At 37.1% G+C, this 24,819-nt stretch overlaps 1 protein-coding gene across 2 annotated transcripts in view; it reads left to right on the forward strand.

Annotated features, from left to right (window-relative positions):
* Positions 1 to 24,819, forward strand: part of LOC124288775 (protein Wnt-5a-like) — a 117,878-nt gene that overhangs the window by 37,025 nt on the left and 56,034 nt on the right. For both annotated transcript variants that reach the window (XM_046725305.1, XM_046725312.1), the window contains exons 2-3: positions 3,431 to 3,544; positions 4,221 to 4,477. In XM_046725305.1, the coding sequence (XP_046581261.1) occupies positions 3,462 to 3,544; positions 4,221 to 4,477 (340 nt within the window). In that variant the 5' untranslated portion in view covers positions 3,431 to 3,461. The remainder of the gene's footprint in view (positions 1 to 3,430; positions 3,545 to 4,220; positions 4,478 to 24,819) is intronic.

A 24,819-nucleotide genomic window follows, 5' to 3' on the forward strand; every position in this document is an offset into this window, starting at 1 on the left:
ATAGATATTACGTAGTATATAATAACGACAGTTTAGTTCGATGTATGTGAGATATAGATATTACGTTGTATATAATAATGACAGTTTAGTTCTATGTATGTGGGATATAGATATTACGTTGTATATAATAATGACAGTCTAGCTATGTGGATGTACGTGGTGATTAGTGGCTCGGGACATTGGGGTGGGTCTGATTGATATAAGGCAGAATAACCAATGTTTGTGTGGCTTGGGTGGGTGGGGGTAATGCTGTTTCCGTTCTTGACTCTTTGAATGCCGTTATGCAAATCCTGAATAACAGCTGACAGATAACTCCATGTCGTACTAAATGTCAGTTACCTGTCTCAGATAAGAAATGTTTATAATTTGGACATTACTGGCGAATTCAAGACTCTTCACAAGTAATAGAACTATTGCGGTCTTTTACTCCCAATTCTGAATATCTGGGGTTTTGTTTAAATATTATGTGCATAAAACAAAGATGAACATCCTTGACACAGCAGCTTATACCGTTTACTTATAGTGTATATCGATCGACTTTAAGTGTACAGAAACTTGTGTGTCACCAGCGTGTAGCTGGCATCCCTAAGAATGCAAAGTAAATAATATAATATGTATCCTTTAGTGGCGAAGAGTAATTGATAACAAGTGCGACAAAAATATCATGCATTGAAAATAGAAAGGACTACAACGCTCACAGATAAAGTATGAGGTATAAAGTACCTGTAGCAGAATGTACCTGACTCCGTTGTGTAATGTACTGCTGTATCAAGTACCTGTGGTATAATGTACCTGACTCAGTGGTGTAATGTACTGCTGCAACAAGTACCTGTAGTATAATGTACCTGACTCCGTTGTGTAATGTACGGCTGCAACAAGTACCTGTAGTAGAATGTACCTGACTCCGTTGTGTAATGTACTGCTGTATCAAGTACCTGTAGTAAAATGTACCTGACTCCGTTGTGTAATGTACGGCTGCAACAAAAACCTGTAGTATAATGTACCTGACTCCGTTGTGTAATGTACTGCTGCAACAAGTACCTGTAGTATAATGTACCTGACTCCCTTGTGTAATGTACTGCTGTATCAAGTACCTGTAGTATAATGTGCCAGACTCCGTTGTGTAATGTACTGCTGCAACAAGTACATGTAGTATAATGTACCTGTACTTGTGTAATGTACTGCTGTATCAAGTACCTGTAGTATAATGTGCCAGACTCCGTTGTGTAATGTACTGCTGCAACAAGTACATGTAGTATAATGTACCTGACTCCCTTGTGTAATGTACTGCTGTATCAAGTACCTGTAGTATAATGTACCTGACTCCGTTGTGTAATGTACTGCTGTATCAAGTACCTGTAGTATAATGTGCCTGACTCCGTTGTGTAATGTACTGCTGTCTCAAGTACCTGTAGTATAATGTACCTGACTCCGTTGTGTAATGTACGGCTGCAACAAGTACCTGTAGTAGAATGTATCTGACTCCGTTGTGTAATGTATAGATATACTGCTGTCTCAAGTACCTGTAGTAGAATGTACCTGACTCCGTTGTGTAATGTACTGCTGTCTCAAGTACCTGTAGTATAATGTACCTGACTCCGTTGTGTAATGTACGGCTGCAACAAGTACCTGTAGTAGAATGTATCTGACTCCGTTGTGTAATGTATAGATATACTGCTGTCTCAAGTACCTGTAGTAGAATGTACCTGACTCCGTTGTGTAATGTACTGCTGTCTCAAGTACCTGTAGTATAATGTACCTGACTCCGTTGTGTAATGTACGGCTGCAACAAGTACCTGTAGTAGAATGTATCTGACTCCGTTGTGTAATGTATAGATATACTGCTGTCTCAAGTACCTGTAGTATAATGTACCTGACTCCGTTGTGTAATGTACTGCTGTCTCAAGTACCTGTAGTAGAATGTACCTGACTCCGTTGTGTAATGTATAGATATACTGCTGTCTCAAGTACCTGTAGTAGAATGTACCTGACTCCGTTGTGTAATGTACTGCTGCAACAAGTACCTGTAGTAGAATGTACCTGACTCCGTTGTGTAATGTATAGATATACTGCTGCATCACAGCTACCAGGGAAGAATAGCAGGTTAAAGATCAAACTTTCCCCCTCTCTGAACACATGGAATACCTTTATAGCGTGACCTACTTTCTTCATGGTAGATGTTGGTAGGGCATGTTGAAAACGATAGCAGGGCAGCAGTACCTGTCGCCACCTCCCCCCTGCCACTCCCCCTTTCTTTCCCCGCCCCCACTTGGCTGATCATTGAGCGTCTTACGTCATCTCTCGCCAGCCCTCGGGATTATCCTAATCCGATTCAGGATATTACAGCACTTAATCTCAGGAAATAAATTAAGATAGAGTAAAAACGCTTGATCTACACTTCAATGGGTTGCGTAGCCCACGAAACAGCTTGCTGTGGTTTGACAAGGTGAGGCGTTTGTTACTTAATTGTCATAAACACAGGAAGTATTTCTTTTCTGCTTCCATATTTTATATTCTTACATATTTTATGTTCTTACATATTTTTTATATATTCATATTTTATATACTTACAAGTAGTTGCAATAATGTACATCAAAATGTCGACATATGACCACATTATGATTGCATAACATTAACATTCGAGTTACGGCGTGTTACACTGCGTTGTTTGACCTGGGCTGTGAACGCCGTGGTCACTTCACATTGGCTGTGTGTAGTTGTATACCAACCTAAATACAACCACCTCATTGTATTCACCTCAATAATTTGTGACATTCACAGACCCATAACACTGGTCTTCAACAATGTCATGCTTTTTATTTCATGTAAATAGCTTTCTTATTGACAAGAGACACGTTTTGTCAAATGAATATCATATACTTATCATGTCATTACTGAGCCCTCTTGCGGTTTATGACTGGCCCCGCTAACTGTGTTCGGCTGTGTTCTGCTGTGTTCGGCTGTGGCCACGCTAGGCAGGGAGGGATACCGAGGCGAGGAGACAGGGGGGCTCGGCAACGCTCTGAAAGTTATGAAAGGGGATCTGAGCGTTGAAACGACATGCAAGGCTGAGGAGGAGCGACTTGTCTGGGGGTACCCGAACAAAGCCTCCGCGTTTATACGGAATCGCCATTCACTTCTTAGCTGTGCCAAGATTGAAATTTTAATCATGTTACGGTGTTAGGAAGGACCAATGAGAACGCTTGCCGTATTTGATTGACAGCTGGTCGTTTGCTGCTTTCAATCATGTGAGTGAGGAGAAGCAGCACGATGCACGGTGTTCGGGCTGTGGCGAGCAATCTCAAAGTGGAGACAAGGGGCTTGGCGAGGAAGTTCCCCTGAAGATGCCAGCATTTGGGAGTGATGGTTACCATTACAGCAATTCAAAGGCATCAGAAACTCTAGGAATCTTTTCTTCTCTCTCCTTCAGAAAACTGGATTATACAACAGTGCTATGAGCGATGGCTCGACGCCGCTGGTGGCACCGTGGGGTCCTCTTGCTATGCCTACAAGCCATGGTCGTCTCAGCACTGGACATGTGGTGGTACGTATAGCCAGATTTCCATTCATCTCATTCTCTTTCCCCACAGCTAAATACTCCTAGACAGGGCAAAAAAAACACCTTCTATCCCATGCCGAGATTTCAGTAGTTGTGTGGGGTTTTATCGATGTTAATATCACCCGTAGCATTCTGCATTGAATTCGATAGCGGTGCTAGGGAGGGTGTGTGACGGGGTATAACTTACACGGATCAAGTAAGATAGCTAATCTCAAAACTGAAAACCATTCGGGTTGGCCAACACCTCTGTTCGTTATTTCCACACATTCTTCTCCGAGTGTTATTTGTGCTTTTCACAGCTTTTGTTGTGGTGAAAGAGGCGTGGTTGAACTTTTAATACCAAGCAACCATATTTAATACATAATCACGGGACTTCCGTGAAATATGAGAACACATCTTACATTGTCGTATATCGCACACAGTGCTCTATCTTACACAGGACTTACATATTGTTCTATCTTTCCTATAGTTTTCTGTCTTACATAGTGTGTCCCATCTTACCGCTGGAAACACGAACACCCTGTGAGGTGTGTCATATCCATCGGGAGGGGCTGTGCGAGACTTACCTCTAAACCTTGTGCCATGCTCCTGTTTGTCGGCTTGTATAGTCCTTTCTGTTGCTTCATGATTGTTTGGAATAATCAGATTCTCCGATCTTTAGGAATCTTGGCGTCCGGCCTTTCGACACGTGGAGGAACCCCCAGTTGTACATCCTGGGAGCTACCCCTATGTGCACCCAGTTGAAGGGCCTCTCCGCCGGCCAGACTAAGTTCTGTCAGCTCTACCATGATCATATGCCCAGCATAGGGAGAGGGGCCAAGATGGGAATAGGCGAGTGTCAGTATCAATTCCGGTTTAGAAGATGGAACTGTAGTACAGTGGATGATACATCGGTGTTCGGTCCTGTTGTTGCCATTGGTGAGTACATGCTGGCTGTACCCTAGATACCATGTAGACATTTCCAGTGTTGTGTGTAGGGAGGGTGGCGGGGTAGGGGGCCTGGATTGTGTGTGGGTGGGGAGGGGTGTATTTAGGCGATGTGGCTAGAGCCATGTTGTGTGTGAAGATGGCGGTGGTGTCGGAGCAAGTGTTTTGCCATGTTCCCACTTCCAAATTACATAACACATGTTTTGCATTTACAAAAATAATATATATTTTGTAAAATACTACTTTAAGCGTTCCTTTCCGAAATCCCTTGCTTTCCGCAAAAATAATTCTACCCCACAAGACGTAGATTGTTAAACAGATTCATTTGTAAATATGAAAGTAAACAAAATCGTATGTTTCAAAAGGCAGACAATATTCAGTGATATATTTAAGTATAATGGAACAAACTAATAAATGGTGCAAAAAGAAAAATAGATTTTGCAGATACTCAGTTATACATCCGTTTAGAAATATTGATATGAATGCAGGTGCATCATAGTTTATAGTTTCAGTGACAGACTAAGAAATATGCAGGAAAACCGAGTACACAGTTACTAAGTCTTGAATGTATCCAGACAAATACATTACCTGGTTCAAGATAAATACATGACCAGTTACACACCCTGTAAGAAGTCGAATGTCAAGAACACAGAATTTGAAATGCTTACAATAGCAGTATTACATCTAACGAGGTATTACCACGTAAATGTCCACACAACAGTTGCACAATCGCAGTGCAAACGTTAAGAGGTAAGGTAATATATCAACATATATTCTAGTATAATATCTACATACATTCTGGTATAATATCAACATATATTCTGCTATAATATCAACATATATTCAGGTATAATATCAACATATATTCAGGTATAATATCAACATACATTCTGGTATAATATCAACATATATTCTGCTATAATATCAACATATATTCAGGTATAATATCAACATATATTCAGGTATAATATCAACATATATTCAGGTATAATATCAACATATATTCAGGTAAAATATCAACATATATTCAGGTATAATATCAACATATATTCAGGTATAATATCAACATATATTCAGGTATAATATCAAAATATTTTCTGGTACTGCAGTAATGTGACCTCCTTCCGGAACGACAGTTTATAGGATAAACTTATAGTCCGTAAAAAGGGATATTATTAACATGTAGATATATTGTTATTCTCTGTATGGAGGTATGTAATTTACAGGTAGATATATAGTTATAGTCTGTAATCCGGGATGTTATTTACATGTATATACATGTATATCGTTATTCTCTGTATGGAGGGATGTAATTTTCAGGTTGATATATAGTTATTCTCTGTAATCAGGGATGTTATTTACATGTAGAAATAAACTTATATTCTGTAATCCGGGATGTTATTTACATGTAGATATATGGGTATATTCTGTAAACCCATATTCTGTAATCAGGAATGTTATTTACCGGTAGATATATAGTTATTCTCTGTAATCAGGGATGTTATTTACATGTAGATATATGGGAATATTCTGTAATCAGGAATGTTATTTACATGTAGATATATCGTCATTCTCTGTAATCAGGGATGTTATTTGCATGTAGATATATAGTTATTCTCTGTAATCAGGGATGTTATTTACATGTAGATATATGGTTATATTCTGTAATCCAGGATGCTATTTATATGTAGATATATGGTTATATTCTGTAATCAGGGATGTTATTTACATGTAGATATATGGGTATATTCTGTAATCAGGAATGTTATTTGCATGTAGATATATAGTTGTTCTCTGTAATCAGGGATGTTATTTACCGGTAGATATATGGTTATATTCTGTAATCAGGGATGTTATTTACATATAGATATATCGTTATACTCTGTATAGAGGGATTTAATTTTACGGAAGATATATAGTTATATTCTGTATGGAGGGATGTTATTTACATGTAGAAATATAGTTGTTTTCTATAATGAGGGATGTTATTTACATGTAGATATATCGTTATTTTCTGTAATCAGGGACATTAATTACATGAAGATTAATCGTTATTCTCTGTAATCAAGGATGTTATTTACATGTAGATATATAGTTATTCTCTGTAATCAGGGATGTTATTTACATGTAGATATATCGTTATTTTCTGTAATCAGGGATGTTATTTACATGTAGATATATGGTTATATTCTGTAATCAGGAATGTTATTTACATGTAGATATATAGTTATTCTCTGTAATCAGGGATCTTATTTACATATAGATATATCGTTATACTCTGTATAGAGGGATGTAATTTTCAGGTAGATATAACGCTGCACTCTATAATCAGGGATGTTATTTACAGGTAGATATATCGTTATTTTCTGTAATCAGGGATGTTATTTACATATTGATATATCGTTATTTTCTGTAATCAGGGATGTTATTTACATATTGATATATCGTTATTTTCCGTAATCAGGGATGTTATTTACATGTAGATTAATCGTTATTCTCTGTAATCAGGAAGTTATTTACAGGTAGATATATAGTTATATTCTGTAATCAGGGATGTTATTCACAGGTAGATATATAGTTATATTCTGTAATCAGGGATGTTATTTACATATAGATATATCGTTATACTCTGTATAGAGGGATTTAATTTTACATGTAGATATATAGTTATATTCTGTAATCCTGGATGTTATTTACATTTAGATATATAGTTATTCTCTGTAATCAGGGATGTTATTTACATGTAGATATATAGGTATTCTCTGTAATCAGGGATGTTAGTTACATATAGATATAACATTATACTCTGTATGGAGGGATGTTATTTTCAGGTTGATATATCGTTGCACTCTGTAATCCAGGATGTTATTTGCATGTAGATATATAGTTATATTCTGTAATCCAGGATGTTATTTACATACAGATTAATCGTTATGCTCTGTAATCAGGATGTTATTTACATGTAGATATATGGTTATATTCTGTAATCAGGGATGCTATTTACATGTTGATATATGGTTATATTCTGTAATCAGGGATGCTATTTACATGTTGATATATGGTTATATTCTGTAATCAGGGATGTTATTTACAGGTAGATATATCGTTATGCTCTGTAATCAGGATGTTATTTATATGTAGATATATGGTTATATTGTGTAATCCAGGATGCTATTTATATGTAGATATATGGTTATATTCTGTAATCAGGGATGTTATGTACATGTAGATATATGGGAATATTCTGTAATCAGGGATGTTATTTACATGTAGATATATCGTCATTCTCTGTAATCAGGGATGTTATTTACCGGTAGATATATCGTTATGCTCTGTAATCAGGATGTTATTTATATGTAGATATATGGTTATATTCTGTAATCCAGAATGCTATTTATATGTAGATATATCGTTATGCTCTGTAATCAGGGATGTTATTTACATGTAAATATATCGTTATGCTCTGTAATCCAGAATGTTATTTACCGGTAGATATATCGTTATGCTCTGTAATCAGGATGTTATTTATATGTAGATATATGGTTATATTCTGTAATCCATAATGCTATTTATATGTAGATATATGGTTATATTCTGTAATCAGGGATGTTATTTACATGTAGATATATCGTTATGCTCTGTAATCAGGGATGTTATTTACATGTAGATATATCGTTATGCTCTGTAATCAGGGATGTTACTTACAGGTAGATATATCGTTATGCTCTGTAATTAGGGATGTTATTTACATGTAGATATATCGTTATGGTCTATAAATTAGGGATGTGTAGAGATATCGCTATGATGTTAAAAAATCTAATTAGCGTCAAGATATTTGAGAAGCTTGAAACAATAGCAGACAACCTGTAGACAGTACAACCATTCACATGCATAGTCGGTGTGTTGTACACACACGCACGCACACACACGCACACAGAGACATATGTACCTGCCTACACACTACCTTACAGGGACCAGACATATCTACCTGTCTAGACACAACCTCACAGACACCAGACATACCTACCTGTCCACACACTACCTTACAGGGACCAGTACCTGTCTACACACTGTATATTTGGACCTCGTTAACCCTAAAGAGTACACTTTCCACTGTTTGGGCTGTTACGTTGGATGTAGATATCAATATCAGTTTAACGTGTTATTCACGGCCTGCCACATTTCCATATGATAATCAACTTCTCACCACATAGTGTAAATAAATGATGTATTATTCCTTGTAATGAACACAACACGATCTAATTAATGTATTATTCCTTGTAATGTACACAACATGATCTAATTAATGTATTATTCCTTGTAATGTACACAACATGATCTAATTAATGTATTATTCCTTGTAATGAACACAACATGATCTAATTAATGAATTATTCCTTGTAATGTACACAACACGATCTAAATAATTCATTATTCCACTTAATGTACACAACGCTGTCTGAATAATGTATTATTCCATTTTATGTACATAACACAATCTAAATAATGCTTTATTCTCTTTAATGTACACAACACAGTGTAAATAATGCATTAATTTATTTAGTGTACACAACACAACCGGAACACTGCATTATTCCATTAATGTACACAACACAATCTAAATAATACATTAATTCATTTAATGTACACAACACAATCTGAACACTGCATTATTCCTTGAAATGAACATAATACAATCTAAATAATGTATTATTCTATCTTATGTACATAACGCAATCTCAATAATCCGTTATTCCACTTAATGTACACAACACATTCTAAATGATGTATTATTCCATTTATGTACATAACGCAATCTAAATAATGCATTATGGTATTTAATGTACATAACACAATCTAAATAATGCATTATGGTATTTAATGCACACAACACGATCTAAATAATGCATTATTCCACTTAATGTACACAACACAATCTGAATAATGTATAATTCCATTTTATGGACATAACACAATCTAAATAATGCATTATTCCATTTAATGTTCACAACACAATCTAACTGATGTATTATTCCATTTATGTACATAACACAATCTAAATAATGCATTATGGTATTTAATGTAAATAACACAATCTAAATAATGCACTATTCCACTAAATGTACGCAACACAATCTGAATAATGTATTAATCCATTTTATTACCTACGAGGGCGAACATATCGGGGTTAATATTTTTCATACGATGCCCTAGGGCAAAATATGACTTTGTCATGGTGACGTGACGTCATGAACGAGGCTATGACGTCACGTTTCTTCTGTGACGTTGTGTTCTACATGCGGCGACGGCGGATAGCCAGCCTGTGTTTGAAAGTAGATTTGGTTTTATTTTCCTCAATTTGACGACTTAACGTAATAAACAGAATAGTATATTCGTGCCCATATCATACTATGTTTACGACACTCGTGCCTAAATATCAGCATATCCCGCGCTCTCGCTCGGGAAAGACCAACATTTAGGCACTCGAGTCGTAAACATAGTATGACATGGGCATTCATATAATATCCTCTGTTTATGTACATAACACAATCTAAATAATGCATTACTCCACTTAATGTTCGCAACACAATCTAAATGATGTATTATTCCATTTTGTGTACATAACACAATCTAAATAAGCATTGTTTCATTTAATGTACATAACACAATCTACATAATGTCTTATCCCTAGTAATGTACATAACACAATTTACATAATGTCTTATCCCTAGTAATGTACATAACACAATCCACATAATGTATTATCCCTAGTACATAACACAATCAACATAAGGTATTATCCCTAGTAATGTACATAACACAATCCACATAATGTCTTATCCCTAGTAATGTACATAACACAAACTACGTACATAATTTATGATATACCTTGTTTTAGATATGGTGTTGTTTGGGAACCTCAAGGTGGTCGTGCTCATTTGCTTATCAATGCATGAATCACAAGGGTTGAATATTGTTACACATAAACATGGTATACTGAGGTTACCAATGCATGAATCACAAGGGTTAAATATTGTTACACATAAACATGGTATACTGAGGTTATCAATGCATGAATGACAAGGGTTGAATATTGTTACACATAAACATGGTATCCTGAGGTTATCAATGCATGAATGACAAGGGTTGAATATTGTTACACATAAACATGGTATACTGAGGTTATCAATGCATGAATGACAAAGGTTGAATATTGTTACACATAAACATGGTGTACTGAGGTTATCGATGCATGAATGACAAGGGTTGAATATTGTTACACATAAACATGGTATACTGACGTTATCAATACATGAATGACAAGGGGTAAATATAGTTACACATAAACATGGTATACTGAGGTTATCAATGCATGAATGACAAGGGTTGAATATTGTTACACATAAACATGGTGTACTGAGGTTACCAATGCATGAATCACAAGGGTTGAATATTGTTACACATAAACATGGTATACTGAGGTTACCAATGCATGAATCACAAGGGTTGAATATTGTTACACATAAACATGGTATCCTGAGGTTATCAATGCATGAATGACAAGGGTTGAATATTGTTACACATAAACATGGTATACTGAGGTTATCGATGCATGAATGACAAGGGTTGAATATTGTTACACATAAACATGGTGTACTGAGGTTATCGATGCATGAATGACAAGGGTTGAATATTGTTACACATAAACATGGTGTACTGAGGTTATCGATGCATGAATGACAAGGGTTGAATATTGTTACACATAAACATGGTATACTGAGGTTATCAATGCATGAATGACAAGGGTTAAATATAGTTACACATAAACATGGTATACTGAGGTTATCAATGCATGAATGACAAGGGTTGAATATTGTTACTCCTAAACATGGTATACTGAGGTTATCAATGCATGAATGACAAGGATTGAATATTGTTACACATAAACATGGTATACTGAGGTTATCAATGCATGAATGACAAGGGTTGAATATTGTTACACATAAACAGTGAATACTGAGGTTATCAATGCATGAATCACAAGGGTTGAATATTGTTGCACATAAACATGGTTTACTGAGGTTATCAATGCATGAATGACAAGGGTTGAATATTGTTACACATAAACATGGTATACTGAGGTCATCAATACATGAATGACAAGGGTTGAATATTGTTACACATAGACATGATATACTGAGGTTATCGATGCATTAATGACAAGGGTTAAATATTGTTACACATAAACATGGTATACTGAGGTTATCAATGCATGAATGACAAGGGTTGAATATTGTTACACATAAACATGGTATACTGAGGTTATCAATGCATGAATGACAAGGGTTGAATATTGTTACACATAGACTTGATATACTGAGGTTATCGATGCATTAATGACAAGGGTTAAATATTGTTACACATAAACATGGTATACTGAGGTTATCAATGCATGAATGACAAGGGTTGAATATTGTTACACCTAAACATGGTATACTGAGGTTATCAATGCATGAATGACAAGGGTTGAATATTGTTACACATAAACATGGTATACTGAGGTTATCAATGCATGAATGACAAGGGTTGAATATTGTTACACATAAACATGGTATACTGAGGTTATCAATGCATGAATGACAAGGGTTGAATATTGTTACACATAAACATGGTATACTGAGGTTATCAATGCATGAATGACAAGGGTTGAATATTGTTACACATAAACATGGTATACTGAGGTTATCAATGCATGAATGACAAGAGTTGAATATTTTTACACCTAAACATGGTATACTGACGTTATCAATGCATGAATGACAAGGGTTCAATATTGTTACACATAAACATGGAATACCGAGGTTTTCAATACATGAATGACAAGGGTTGAATATTGTTACACATAAACATGGTATACTGAGGTCATCAATACATGAATGACAAGGGTTGAATATTGTTACACATAAACATGGTATACTGCGGTGTCGTGCTGCACATAGACAGAACAACATTCAATGTTTAAGAGTTCAGTGACATTGGAACCCTGCTTGTTTAGTAAGCTATCAAAAGAAAAATAATATGCCTTACTGTATTAAGGATTGTGAACTGGATATTATGCACAGTATCTGGAGGAGAACTTGTATCGATAAGACGCTACGTTTTTGACCACTCTGAAATTAATTTTGCACTGATATGCCCCGAATAGGAATAGCAAGTCTTTATGGATGGTCAGCTTCTTTATTGTACAAAAACGACGTTTCGGTATAGATGTTCATACCGTTTTCAAGCATGAGGTGGTGAATGAGTACAGCAGGATATATATGGGGTACACGAGGTGGTGAATGAGTACAGCAGGATATATATGGGGTACACGAGGTGGTGAATGAGTACAGCAGGATATATATAGGGTACATAAGGTGGTGAATGAGTACAGCAGGATATATATAGGGTACATGAGGTGGTGAATGAGTACAGCAGGATATATATGGGGTACATGAGGTGGTGAATGAGTACAGCAGGATATATATGGGGTACATGAGGTGGTGAATGAGTACAGCAGGATATATATGGGGTACATGAGGTGGTGAATGAGTACAGCAGGATATATATGGGGTACATAAGGTGGTGAATGAGTACAGCAGGATATATATAGGGTACACACGAGGTGGTGAATGAGTACAGCAGGATATATATAGGGTACATAAGGTGGTGAATGAGTACAGCAGGATATATATAGGGTACACGAGGTGGTGAATGAGTACAGCAGGATATATATAGGGTACATAAGGTGGTGAATGAGTACAGCAGGATATATATAGGGTACATGAGGTGGTGAATGAGTACAGCAGGATATATATGGGGTACATGAGGTGGTGAATGAGTACAGCAGGATATATATGGGGTACATGAGGTGGTGAATGAGTACAGCAGGATATATATGGGGTACATGAGGTGGTGAATGAGTACAGCAGGATATATATGGGGTACATAAGGTGGTGAATGAGTACAGCAGGATATATATAGGGTACACGAGGTGGTGAATGAGTACAGCAGGATATATATAGGGTACATAAGGTGGTGAATGAGTACAGCAGGATATATATAGGGTACATGAGGTGGTGAATGAGTACAGCAGGATATATATGGGGTACATGAGGTGGTGAATGAGTACAGCAGGATATATAGGGGGTACATGAGGTGGTGAATGAGTACAGCAGGATATATATGGGGTACATGAGGTGGTGAATGAGTACAGCAGGATATATATGGGGTACATGAGGTGGTGAATGAGTACAGCAGGATATATATGTGGTACACGAGGTGGTGAATGAGTACAGCAGGATATATATGGGGTACATGAGGTGGTGAATGAGTACAGCAGGATATATAGGGGGTACACGAGGTGGTGAATGAGTACAGCAGGATATATATGGGGTACATGAGGGCTAACAGAGACAATGATGACAAAACAAGATGAATGCCTCTCAAAAAGTTCATGCCCCGAATATATTAATATTCGTTCAATATATTTCCCAGTTTGTCCAGCCTTATTCTAATCCAAGAGATAGTTTGATAACAATGCTGCTGTCCTCCCATGTAAATTATCTTTAACATTCAGCAAATTACATTAAAGAAGCCATGAATCTCCAACTTCATAATTGTGAATATTTGCTGGAACACTCATATTGGAAATACGTGCATTGTATCAGCTGTTCGCAAGCCTCGGGCCTAATATACTGAACTGATTGTGACTGCGTAACAACTGATGCTTTATTCCTTGTAATCTACGCAACAATATCTACGTAAATAAGGCAATACTCCATGCAATGTACTCAAAACAATCTACGTAAATAATGCATTATTTCCTTGTTATCTACGCTGCGAAATCTTCATAAATAGGTCATTATTCCTTGTTATCTACGCAACAAAGTCTTCGTAAATAAGGCAATAACTCCTAACATCCACGCAACACAATTTGCGTTAATATTTGGTTGTAATGCACACACCCCAATCTGAGTAAATTGCATTATAAGATAAAATGTATACAAAACAATCTACGTAAATAGTGCATTATTCCTTGTAATGCATACACCCCAGCCTCTCCTTGTACCATATATAACATTCCATGCATTTCACACAACACCGGCTCTGCATATTATTGCACAGTTTACGTATAATGTGTTTATCATGTTGTATAATGAGACCACACAATGTGCTTACATAATATTTGTTAATGTAATGTACACAAACTACATATAAAATACATTAATCCATCTAGTATACAATATACAATTCATAATATATTACCCCTTGTGTTGCACAGTGCTCTGGTATTATACCTGTCTGTACAATCTACCTAAAGGATTCATTATTCCATGCAATGTGCACAACGCAGTATATTTATGTGTTCTCTTATTCAGTGTACGCAACACAGTCAGTTATATCCTTTCGTGTTCTCTGTAACATACATCGTGTAACATGAAAGAACCGGCTAGTCATTGTCCTCCACGTTGTATAGTCTTCTTGTGAATGAAGCTGTGTGTGCGGCAACAACCGCTCTCACTGTCGGTGAAGCAGTCTTGAAATCAGGATAAACTAACATGACATTAACAGCTCGGATTCTTACCATTTAAACACTGAGGTTCATCTCAGCATCAGAATGAAGTTAAAGATCCTTGTTTCATTATTCACGAAGGAAGAAGGCCTTTCCCTCAGTCGGCCATATGCTGCCCAGCATTGAATCTTCATATCAGTTGGAACCGTCTCAGACAAAAGGATTCATGAGATACATTATTTATGCCAATGGTGACATTGACACCGTCTCCAGGATGTCGATCAAACGCTAAACTGAGTTGTAATATACCTCAATCATTGATAACCGCATGACACAGTAATTGTGGAATGTCTTCACACAGATGTGCGTCTCTTCTTACGAACTCCGGCTGCCATTAAACATGCAAATGATTGACAATCGGATAAATAATCCAGGGACTATTTGCTGGGACGTAGTACTTGACAGTGGACAGATTTATAAATGATGGTTTGTGTGTCCACAACGCCAACTGCTTACGTGTATGTATATATGATAATACTGTTGGCATGGCGGACATTGTGCGACTGGCCTGACGAGTAGCTGTGCAATGAAACCATATGAAACAATAACGTGAAACTAAATGTATCTTAAAAGCGAAACAGTCTAACACCAGACAGTATACATAGTTGAATACCGAGCATTCCCTGTTCTTGATCTCTCTCACACAATCTATACCGCACATGGTCGTCCTCTCAATCCATGAATACACATCATAATGTATCTGTATTCTCGTTATTCCTCACATCGTAAGTAAGATATTAATATATATACATGTTAACAAGTCTGTTTCCATCAGTGCTATGGTCACAAGTCTGTTCCTATCAAGCGTATGGTATAGGCACCTTTCTGTTTCTAGCAATGGTATTCAGTTTAAACAAATGTATGTTATGTTCAACAGTCTGTCTGTTAATGGTATGGATCTGTCTGTCTCTATCAATGGTATTCGGTACATAACTAGCAGTTAAACAGCTGTATGTTATGTTCAACAGTCTGTCTGTTAATGGTATGACATCTGTCTGTTTCTATCAATGGTAATCGGTACATAACTAGCAGTTAAACAGATGTATGTTATGTTCAACAGTCTGTCTGTTAATGGTATGACATCTGTCTGTCTCTATCAATGGTATTCGGTACATAACTAGCAGTTAAACAGATGTATGTTATGTTCAACAGTCTGTCTGTTAATGGTATGACATCTGTCTGTCTCTATCAATGGTATTCGGTACATAACTAGCAGTTAAACAGATGTATGTTATGTTCAACTATCTGTCTCTGTTAATGGTATGACATCTGTCTGTCTCTATCAATGGTATTCGGTACATAACTAGCAGTTAAACAGATGTATGTTATGTTCAACAGTCTGTCTGTTAATGGTATGACATCTGTCTGTCTCTATCAATGGTATTCGGTACATAACTAGCAGTTAAACAGATGTATGTTATGTTCAACTATCTGTCTCTGTTAATGGTATGACATCTGTCTGTCTCTATCAATGGTATTCGGTACATAACTAGCAGTTAAACAGATGTATGTTATGTTCAACAGTCTGTCTCTGTTAATGGTATGACATCTGTCTGTCTCTATCAATGGTATTCGGTACATAACTAGCAGTTAAACAGATGTATGTTATGTTCAACTATCTGTCTCTGTTAATGGTATGACATCTGTCTGTCTCTATCAATGGTATTCGGTACATAACTAGCAGTTAAACAGATGTATGTTATGTTCAACTATCTGTCTCTGTTAATGGTATGACATCTGTCTGTCTCTATCAATGGTATTCGGTACATAACTAGCAGTTAAACAGATGTATGTTATGTTCAACTATCTGTCTCTGTTAATGGTATGACATCTGTCTGTCTCTATCAATGGTATTCGGTACATAACTAGCAGTTAAACAGATGTATGTTATGTTCAACTATCTGTTTCTGTTAATGGTATGACATCTGTCTGTCTCTATCAATGGTATTCGGTACATAACTAGCAGTTAAACAGATGTATGTTATGTTCAACAGTCTGTCTGTTAATGGTATGACATCTGTCTGTCTCTATCAATGGTATTCGGTACATAACTAGCAGTTAAACAGATGTATGTTATGTTCAACTATCTGTCTCTGTTAATGGTATGACATCTGTCTGTCTCTATCAATGGTATTCGGTACATAACTAGCAGTTAAACAGATGTATGTTATGTTCAACTATCTGTCTCTGTTAATGGTATGACATCTGTCTGTCTCTATCAATGGTATTCGGTACATAACTAGCAGTTAAACAGATGTATGTTATGTTCAACTATCTGTCTGTTAATGGTATGACATCTGTCTGTCTCTATCAATGGTATTCGGTACATAACTAGCAGTTAAACAGATGTATGTTATGTTCAACTATCTGTCTGTTAATGGTATGACATCTGTCTGTCTCTATCAATGGTATTCGGTACATAACTAGCAGTTAAACAGATGTATGTTATGTTCAACAGTCTGTCTGTTAATGGTATGACATCTGTCTGTCTCTATCAATGGTATTCGGTACATAACTAGCAGTTAAACAGCTGTATGTTATGTTCAACTATCTGTCTCTGTTAATGGTATGACATCTGTCTGTCTCTATCAATGGTATTCGGTACATAACTAGCAGTTAAACAGATGTATGTTATGTTCAACAGTCTGTGTCTGTTAATGGTATGACATCTGTCTGTCTCTATCAATGGTATTCGGTACATAACTAGCAGTTAAACAGATGTATGTTATGTTCAACTATCTGTCTCTGTTAATGGTATGACATCTGTCTGTCTCTATCAATGGTATTCGGTACATAACTAGCAGTTAAACAGATGTATGTTATGTTCAACAGTCTGTCTGTTAATGGTATGACATCTGTCTGTCTCTATCAATGGTATTCGGTACATAACTAGCAGTTAAACAGATGTATGTTATGTTCAACTATCTGTCTCTGTTAATGGTATGACATCTGTCTGTCTCTATCAATGGTATTCGGTACATAACTAGCAGTTAAACAGATGTATGTTATGTTCAACATCTCTGTCTGTTAATGGTATGACATCTGTCTGTCTCTATCAATGGTATTCGGTACATAACTAGCAGTTAAACAGATGTATGTTATGTTCAACTATCTGTCTCTGTTAATGGTATGACATCTGTCTGTCTCTATCAATGGTATTCGGTACATAACTAGCAGTTAAACAGATGTATGTTATGTTCAACTAGTCTGTTCTGTTAATGGTATGACATCTGTCTGTCTCTATCAATGGTATTCGGTACATAACTAGCAGTTAAACAGATGTATGTTATGTTCAACTATCTGTCTCTGTTAATGGTATGACATCTGTCTGTCTCTATCAATGGTATTCGGTACATAACTAGCAGTTAAACAGATGTATGTTATGTTCAACTATCTGTCTCTGTTAATGGTATGACATCTGTCTGTCTCTATCAATGGTATTCGGTACATAACTAGCAGTTAAACAGATGTATGTTATGTTCAACAGTCTGTCTGTTAATGGTATGACATCTGTCTGTCTCTATCAATGGTATTCGGTACATAACTAGCAGTTAAACAGATGTATGTTATGTTCAACAGTCTGTCTGTTAATGGTATGACATCTGTCTGTCTCTATCAATGGTATTCGGTACATAACTAGCAGTTAAACAGATGTATGTTATGTTCAACTATCTGTCTCTGTTAATGGTATGACATCTGTCTGTCTCTATCAATGGTATTCGGTACATAACTAGCAGTTAAACAGATGTATGTTATGTTCAACTATCTGTCTCTGTTAATGGTATGACATCTGTCTGTCTCTATCAATGGTATTCGGTACATAACTAGCAGTTAAACAGATGTATGTTATGTTCAACTATCTGTCTCTGTTAATGGTATGACATCTGTCTGTCTCTATCAATGGTATTCGGTACATAACTAGCAGTTAAACAGATGTATGTTATGTTCAACTAGTCTGTCTGTTAATGGTATGACATCTGTCTGTCTCTATCAATGGTATTCGGTACATAACTAGCAGTTAAACAGATGTATGTTATGTTCAACTATCTGTCTCTGTTAATGGTATGACATCTGTCTGTCTCTATCAATGGTATTCGGTACATAACTAGCAGTTAAACAGATGTATGTTATGTTCAACTATCTGTCTGTTAATGGTATGACATCTGTCTGTCTCTATCAATGGTATTCGGTACATAACTAGCAGTTAAACAGATGTATGTTATGTTCAACTATCTGTCTCTGTTAATGGTATGACATCTGTCTGTCTCTATCAATGGTATTCGGTACATAACTAGCAGTTAAACAGATGTATGTTATGTTCAACAGTCTGTCTGTTAATGGTATGACATCTGTCTGTCTCTATCAATGGTATTCGGTACATAACTAGCAGTTAAACAGATGTATGTTATGTTCAACAGTCTGTCTGTTAATGGTATGACATCTGTCTGTCTCTATCAATGGTATTCGGTACATAACTAGCAGTTAAACAGATGTATGTTATGTTCAACTATCTGTCTCTGTTAATGGTATGACATCTGTCTGTCTCTATCAATGGTATTCGGTACATAACTAGCAGTTAAACAGATGTATGTTATGTTCAACTATCTGTCTCTGTTAATGGTATGACATCTGTCTGTCTCTATCAATGGTATTCGGTACATAACTAGCAGTTAAACAGATGTATGTTATGTTCAACTATCTGTCTCTGTTAATGGTATGACATCTGTCTGTCTCTATCAATGGTATTCGGTACATAACTAGCAGTTAAACAGATGTATGTTATGTTCAACAGTCTGTCTGTTAATGGTATGACATCTGTCTGTCTCTATCAATGGTATTCGGTACATAACTAGCAGTTAAACAGATGTATGTTATGTTCAACTATCTGTCTGTTAATGGTATGACATCTGTCTGTCTCTATCAATGGTATTCGGTACATAACTAGCAGTTAAACAGATGTATGTTATGTTCAACTATCTGTCTCTGTTAATGGTATGACATCTGTCTGTCTCTATCAATGGTATTCGGTACATAACTAGCAGTTAAACAGATGTATGTTATGTTCAACTATCTTCAATGGTATGACATCTGTCTGTCTCTATCAATGGTATTGACATCTAAACAGATGTCTCTATGTTCAATGGTCTTTAATGGGTACATAACTAGCAGTTAAACAGATGTATGTTATGTTCAACTATCTGTCTCTGTTAATGGTATGACATCTGTCTGTCTCTATCAATGGTATTCGGTACATAACTAGCAGTTAAACAGATGTATGTTATGTTCAACTATCTGTCTCTGTTAATGGTATGACATCTGTCTGTCTCTATCAATGGTAATCGGTACATAACTAGCAGTTAAACAGATGTATGTTATGTTTAACAATGTCTGTGTGTTAATCAATTGTATAGTTGTATAGTTGTTGCAACATCTTCATCTACTCCTGGACCTCGTGATTCCTGGCATTCCCACTCGCTACTGCCGCCTGCTTCCAGAATCAGCGAGTTCGCTTCGCGCAAATAGTGGGATAGTAAATATTATTGTAATATTACATATGTGTTGCCTATGGGGCATTAATGTATCGTGGTAGTGTTATAGACATCGGAACATTTTCCAAAACAGATTTGTGGTTTCTCACAACATATTTGTTTATGTATCGCTCGTCTGATGATCGTCAAGGGAACATGTTAGCTTTACCCTGTAGGTTAACCGCATTCATAAACATTTCATATTCGCTAGTTTGTAAACATAATATAAACACTGACATGGACTCGTACACAGAGCCTGTATTCCCTTTTCTAATACATTAAACATGATATGTAAAACTACTCAATAGACATTCCTGTACAGAGGAGGCGTGTTATCCTTGGTACATGAAACATGTTCCCGTCCAGAAAGTCGAGCATGTGACACCAACTATATATCTGTTGTATAGTTATGGATGACGCGGTATATATGGAAAAATATGTCTACAGATGTTTTACAGAGAAGAAATATGATGTACTTGTTTTAATCATTAAAACGCTTCAACATTCCTGCGCCTTCCTTCCGCCAATCCCTATTATTACATACCCGTGTTCATACGTTTATCTGCACTGTTAAAACAATATAAATCTTTCAGAACATATTTCATAATAAACTTTGCCGAAACACATTCCTTGGTAGTGACGTCCATTTGATTCCTATTTGATGCAGTGTATACAACACCAGGCGACCCCTGCGCCCCGCCCGTCAACTCCTGCTTTGTGAGGCCTTGCTGGACCTCGCTCTGCCCCCATCTCTGTACATTTATCAGGAACGTTTGATTGTAAAACTTGGATGGCCTGTTTCGCCAGGTAGAATGTCTTGGCACCACCTGCATTGTACAGTAGCTGTAAATTACCCGAGCACCAGGTTAAAGGTCGTTAGTTGGACATAAACTAGTATTTGCAAATGTGTCGGGATAAAACCACTCAAGGGGGATGTTTATGAGAAACGGTAATCTTCCCTCAAACATTACAGGTAAAAACGTGTATAGTACTGTGAGTATGACGGGCTGAGCCAGCAGAGGGAGACACTGGTAGCTGTCGCTGTAAATATTTCTGTTAACGATAGGACCTTGAAATCTCTGACATGCTTGTCAGTGGTACCTTGGAGATAGCAGTAGCGTCCACAGTTACTTGGGTTAAAGCAGTTCACCGACAGCCGTAGGCCCAAGGGTTAGTCAATAGGAAATCGTGAACACATCAATTTGTATTGTGCGAATTCATCCCAAATAAATGTTTTGACGAGTGTTACTTCACGACACATATTAATGTCTCTATGGCAACCAGAACTCTTAGTTTCTGTCCACTGCTAATATTCAGACGTCATTACATACACGCATGTGCATAGATGAAGTAGTACATACAAGCTAGGAAGTTGTGTGTGTATATATATATATCCCGCCATTAAATAGTTATTATTTCATGACTCTTACGCTCAGAAGAGACGGGCTGTATTTCAACCATATTTTAACATAGCAGTTTGAGAGATAGAGGAAGTTGATCCCCAGACTGCAGGCACGCCTGTCGTTGTTCTTCACACTGGCCGGACTGCCCCTGGCTTGTTGGTGGCTACTGAGCGGGGGGAGCAAGGGGAATGCACGGGAAACTGAGGGGTCCCATTCGCAAACGTTTTAACCAAGGCGCTCTTCATTAGCAAACCGTGATTTGAAAGATATGTGTCTCTTAACATCACTGACACATTTCTTTAGTTTCAATAAGTTAACTGGCTCATTTATGCCTCTTTAAAGTCACGACTAACATCAAACTTCAACCGAAGATTACTTGATCGGCTTGTTCCGGAGTGACGGAGGTTGACGTCCTTCATTTCTAAGTGTCTTCAAGTATGTGGGGAACATCTCTGTTATTGGCAGGTGTGATCCGGCATACATTTACGTGGTAGCGGTTTACGTACTGTTTTGCGACATCCAGAGGCCAGCAGGGTTTTGACATACGATACGTTAGAAATCGACCCTATGTCTACTTGTTTACCTGAGGCCCGGCAATACTGCCGCCGCACAATGGCGTATTGTCGTGACACCAAACCCTGTCACATAGTAAACATTTCCATTTCTGGGAGGCCGACATAGAACGAGCGACGGTGCATAGAAACACGTGCAGGTCGTGGCATATGACATGTGTAAAGTTTGACACAATTGTGGAATTACAAACTTGTACAAAAAAAGAGACACACGATACGAAGAAAAACAATTTGGTACTATGGATAGCTAATTTCTAAATACACTTACATATGTATCATCGCGGTGATATAGCTATTGTCATGAAATGCGATTGACAGAATTTGAAAAGAAGCTGTATTTGAGACAGCTGCTGGGTAAGGATGTCCTCTGTGGAGGCAACCATCCGACAATCTTCATTTGACAGAGAGAGACAATGGGCACCCAGAACTAACCCAGAAAAGTTAACTGGAGGTCAAGAACGTTATATTTCCATAACAGGATACGCCGATCCTTAAAACACATCCTCAGGCTAAATCTTAACCCCAATTAAACACATTTCAGACACTCGTAGCGCTCTTAAGATCATGGGCGCCCTCTGAACATCAACCGTTCACAACGTTTCCAATCACTCGTCAGGTGGACCGCATACCGCTGAACGCTGGCGAGACATTCACACCTTTCCTCCCAAATCACTATCCTTCACAGTTTGTTCTCAACCTTCCGATGAATTCACTGTTAGAGAAAGACTCAACTTCGAGACCTTTGCTTCCTCCCGAGGGCGATTTCGCGTTTACTATTCACTTGTGGGGAGACCTAAGCTTTTAATACTGTTTGCTTTACGCCTATAGACGCTTTAGAGATTGTTTGCGGGAAATTAGACTCTCCTGGCCGCTTTCATTCAATATTCGAGAACGAAAGGAAGAAAAGGGTTAGCCAGAGGGAATATCATTTGCGAATTGCCACTTTACTTTGTCCCATTCATTTGTGATGTTTCTGGCTTGTTTAAGGGGTATTCTTTAAATATCCACAATATCTAAACATTTGACTTTGGTATGAACTTGCATCGTGAGGTCGTCTGAAGGCGATTTGACGGGTAATTGAGCTGAAAGCATTGGGAAGAATTAAATATAGCTTTCAACATTAGTGTTTGATATATAGCTGTTCCAAAAAAGAATTCATGTTGTTAAATAAGACCTGTTTGTACCTGATTAACTTAACTGTTAACTGTTGAAATACTTCTTCTCGCTGTCTACTTTGAAATAACCATCTTCCCCATTTTTACTATATAATAACACTGTCCTGAATTTATACTATCTAATAACATAACTATATTTTAATAATATAAGTTTCTCCAACCTCTCTATTAGGTGGCAAGTCTGCATGAAATAAAAATGAGATTCAGTTAATGTTTATGGATGAAACAAATGTCAAATCAGTTCAATATTCTCCTTCGACAGCCAGCCCATAGTGAATGAAATAAGTTCAATATTCTCCTCCGACAGCCAGCCCATAGTGAATGAAATAAGTTCAATATTCTCCTCCGACAGCCAGCCCATAGTGAATGAAATAAGTTCAATATTCTCCTTCGACAGCCAGCCCATAATGAATGAAATAAGTTCAATATTCTCCTTCGACAGCCAGCCCATAATGAATGAAATAAGTTCAATAGTCTCCTCCGACAGCCAGCCCATAATGAATGAAATAAGTTCAATATTCTCCTCCGATAGCCAGCCCATAGTGAATGAAATAAGTTCAATATTCTCCTCCGATAGCCAGCCCATAGTGAATGAAATAAGTTCAATATTCTCCTTCGACAGCCAGCCCATAATGAATGAAATAAGTTCAATATTCTCCTTCGAAAGCCAGCCCATAATGAATGAAATAAGTTCAATATTCTCCTCTGACAGCCAGCCCATAGTGAATGAAATAAGTTCAATATTCTCCTTCGACAGCCAGCCCATAGTGAATGAAATAAGTTCAATATTCTCCTTCGACAGCCAGCCCATAATGAATGAAATAAGTTCAATATTCTCCTCCGATAGCCAGTGCATAGTGAATGAAATAAGTTCAATATTCTCCTCCGATAGCCAACCCATAGTGAACGAAATAAGTTCAATATTCTCCTTCGACAGCCAGCCCATAATGAATGAAATAAGTTCAATATTCTCCTCCGATAGCCAGCCCATAATGAATGAAATAAGTTCAATATTCTCCTCCGACAGCCAGCCCACAGTG

This window comes from Haliotis rubra, unplaced genomic scaffold, assembly GCF_003918875.1.
Source record: "Haliotis rubra isolate DU_JTF1 unplaced genomic scaffold, ASM391887v1 Scf1113, whole genome shotgun sequence".
Taxonomy (NCBI): Eukaryota; Metazoa; Mollusca; class Gastropoda; order Lepetellida; family Haliotidae; genus Haliotis; species Haliotis rubra.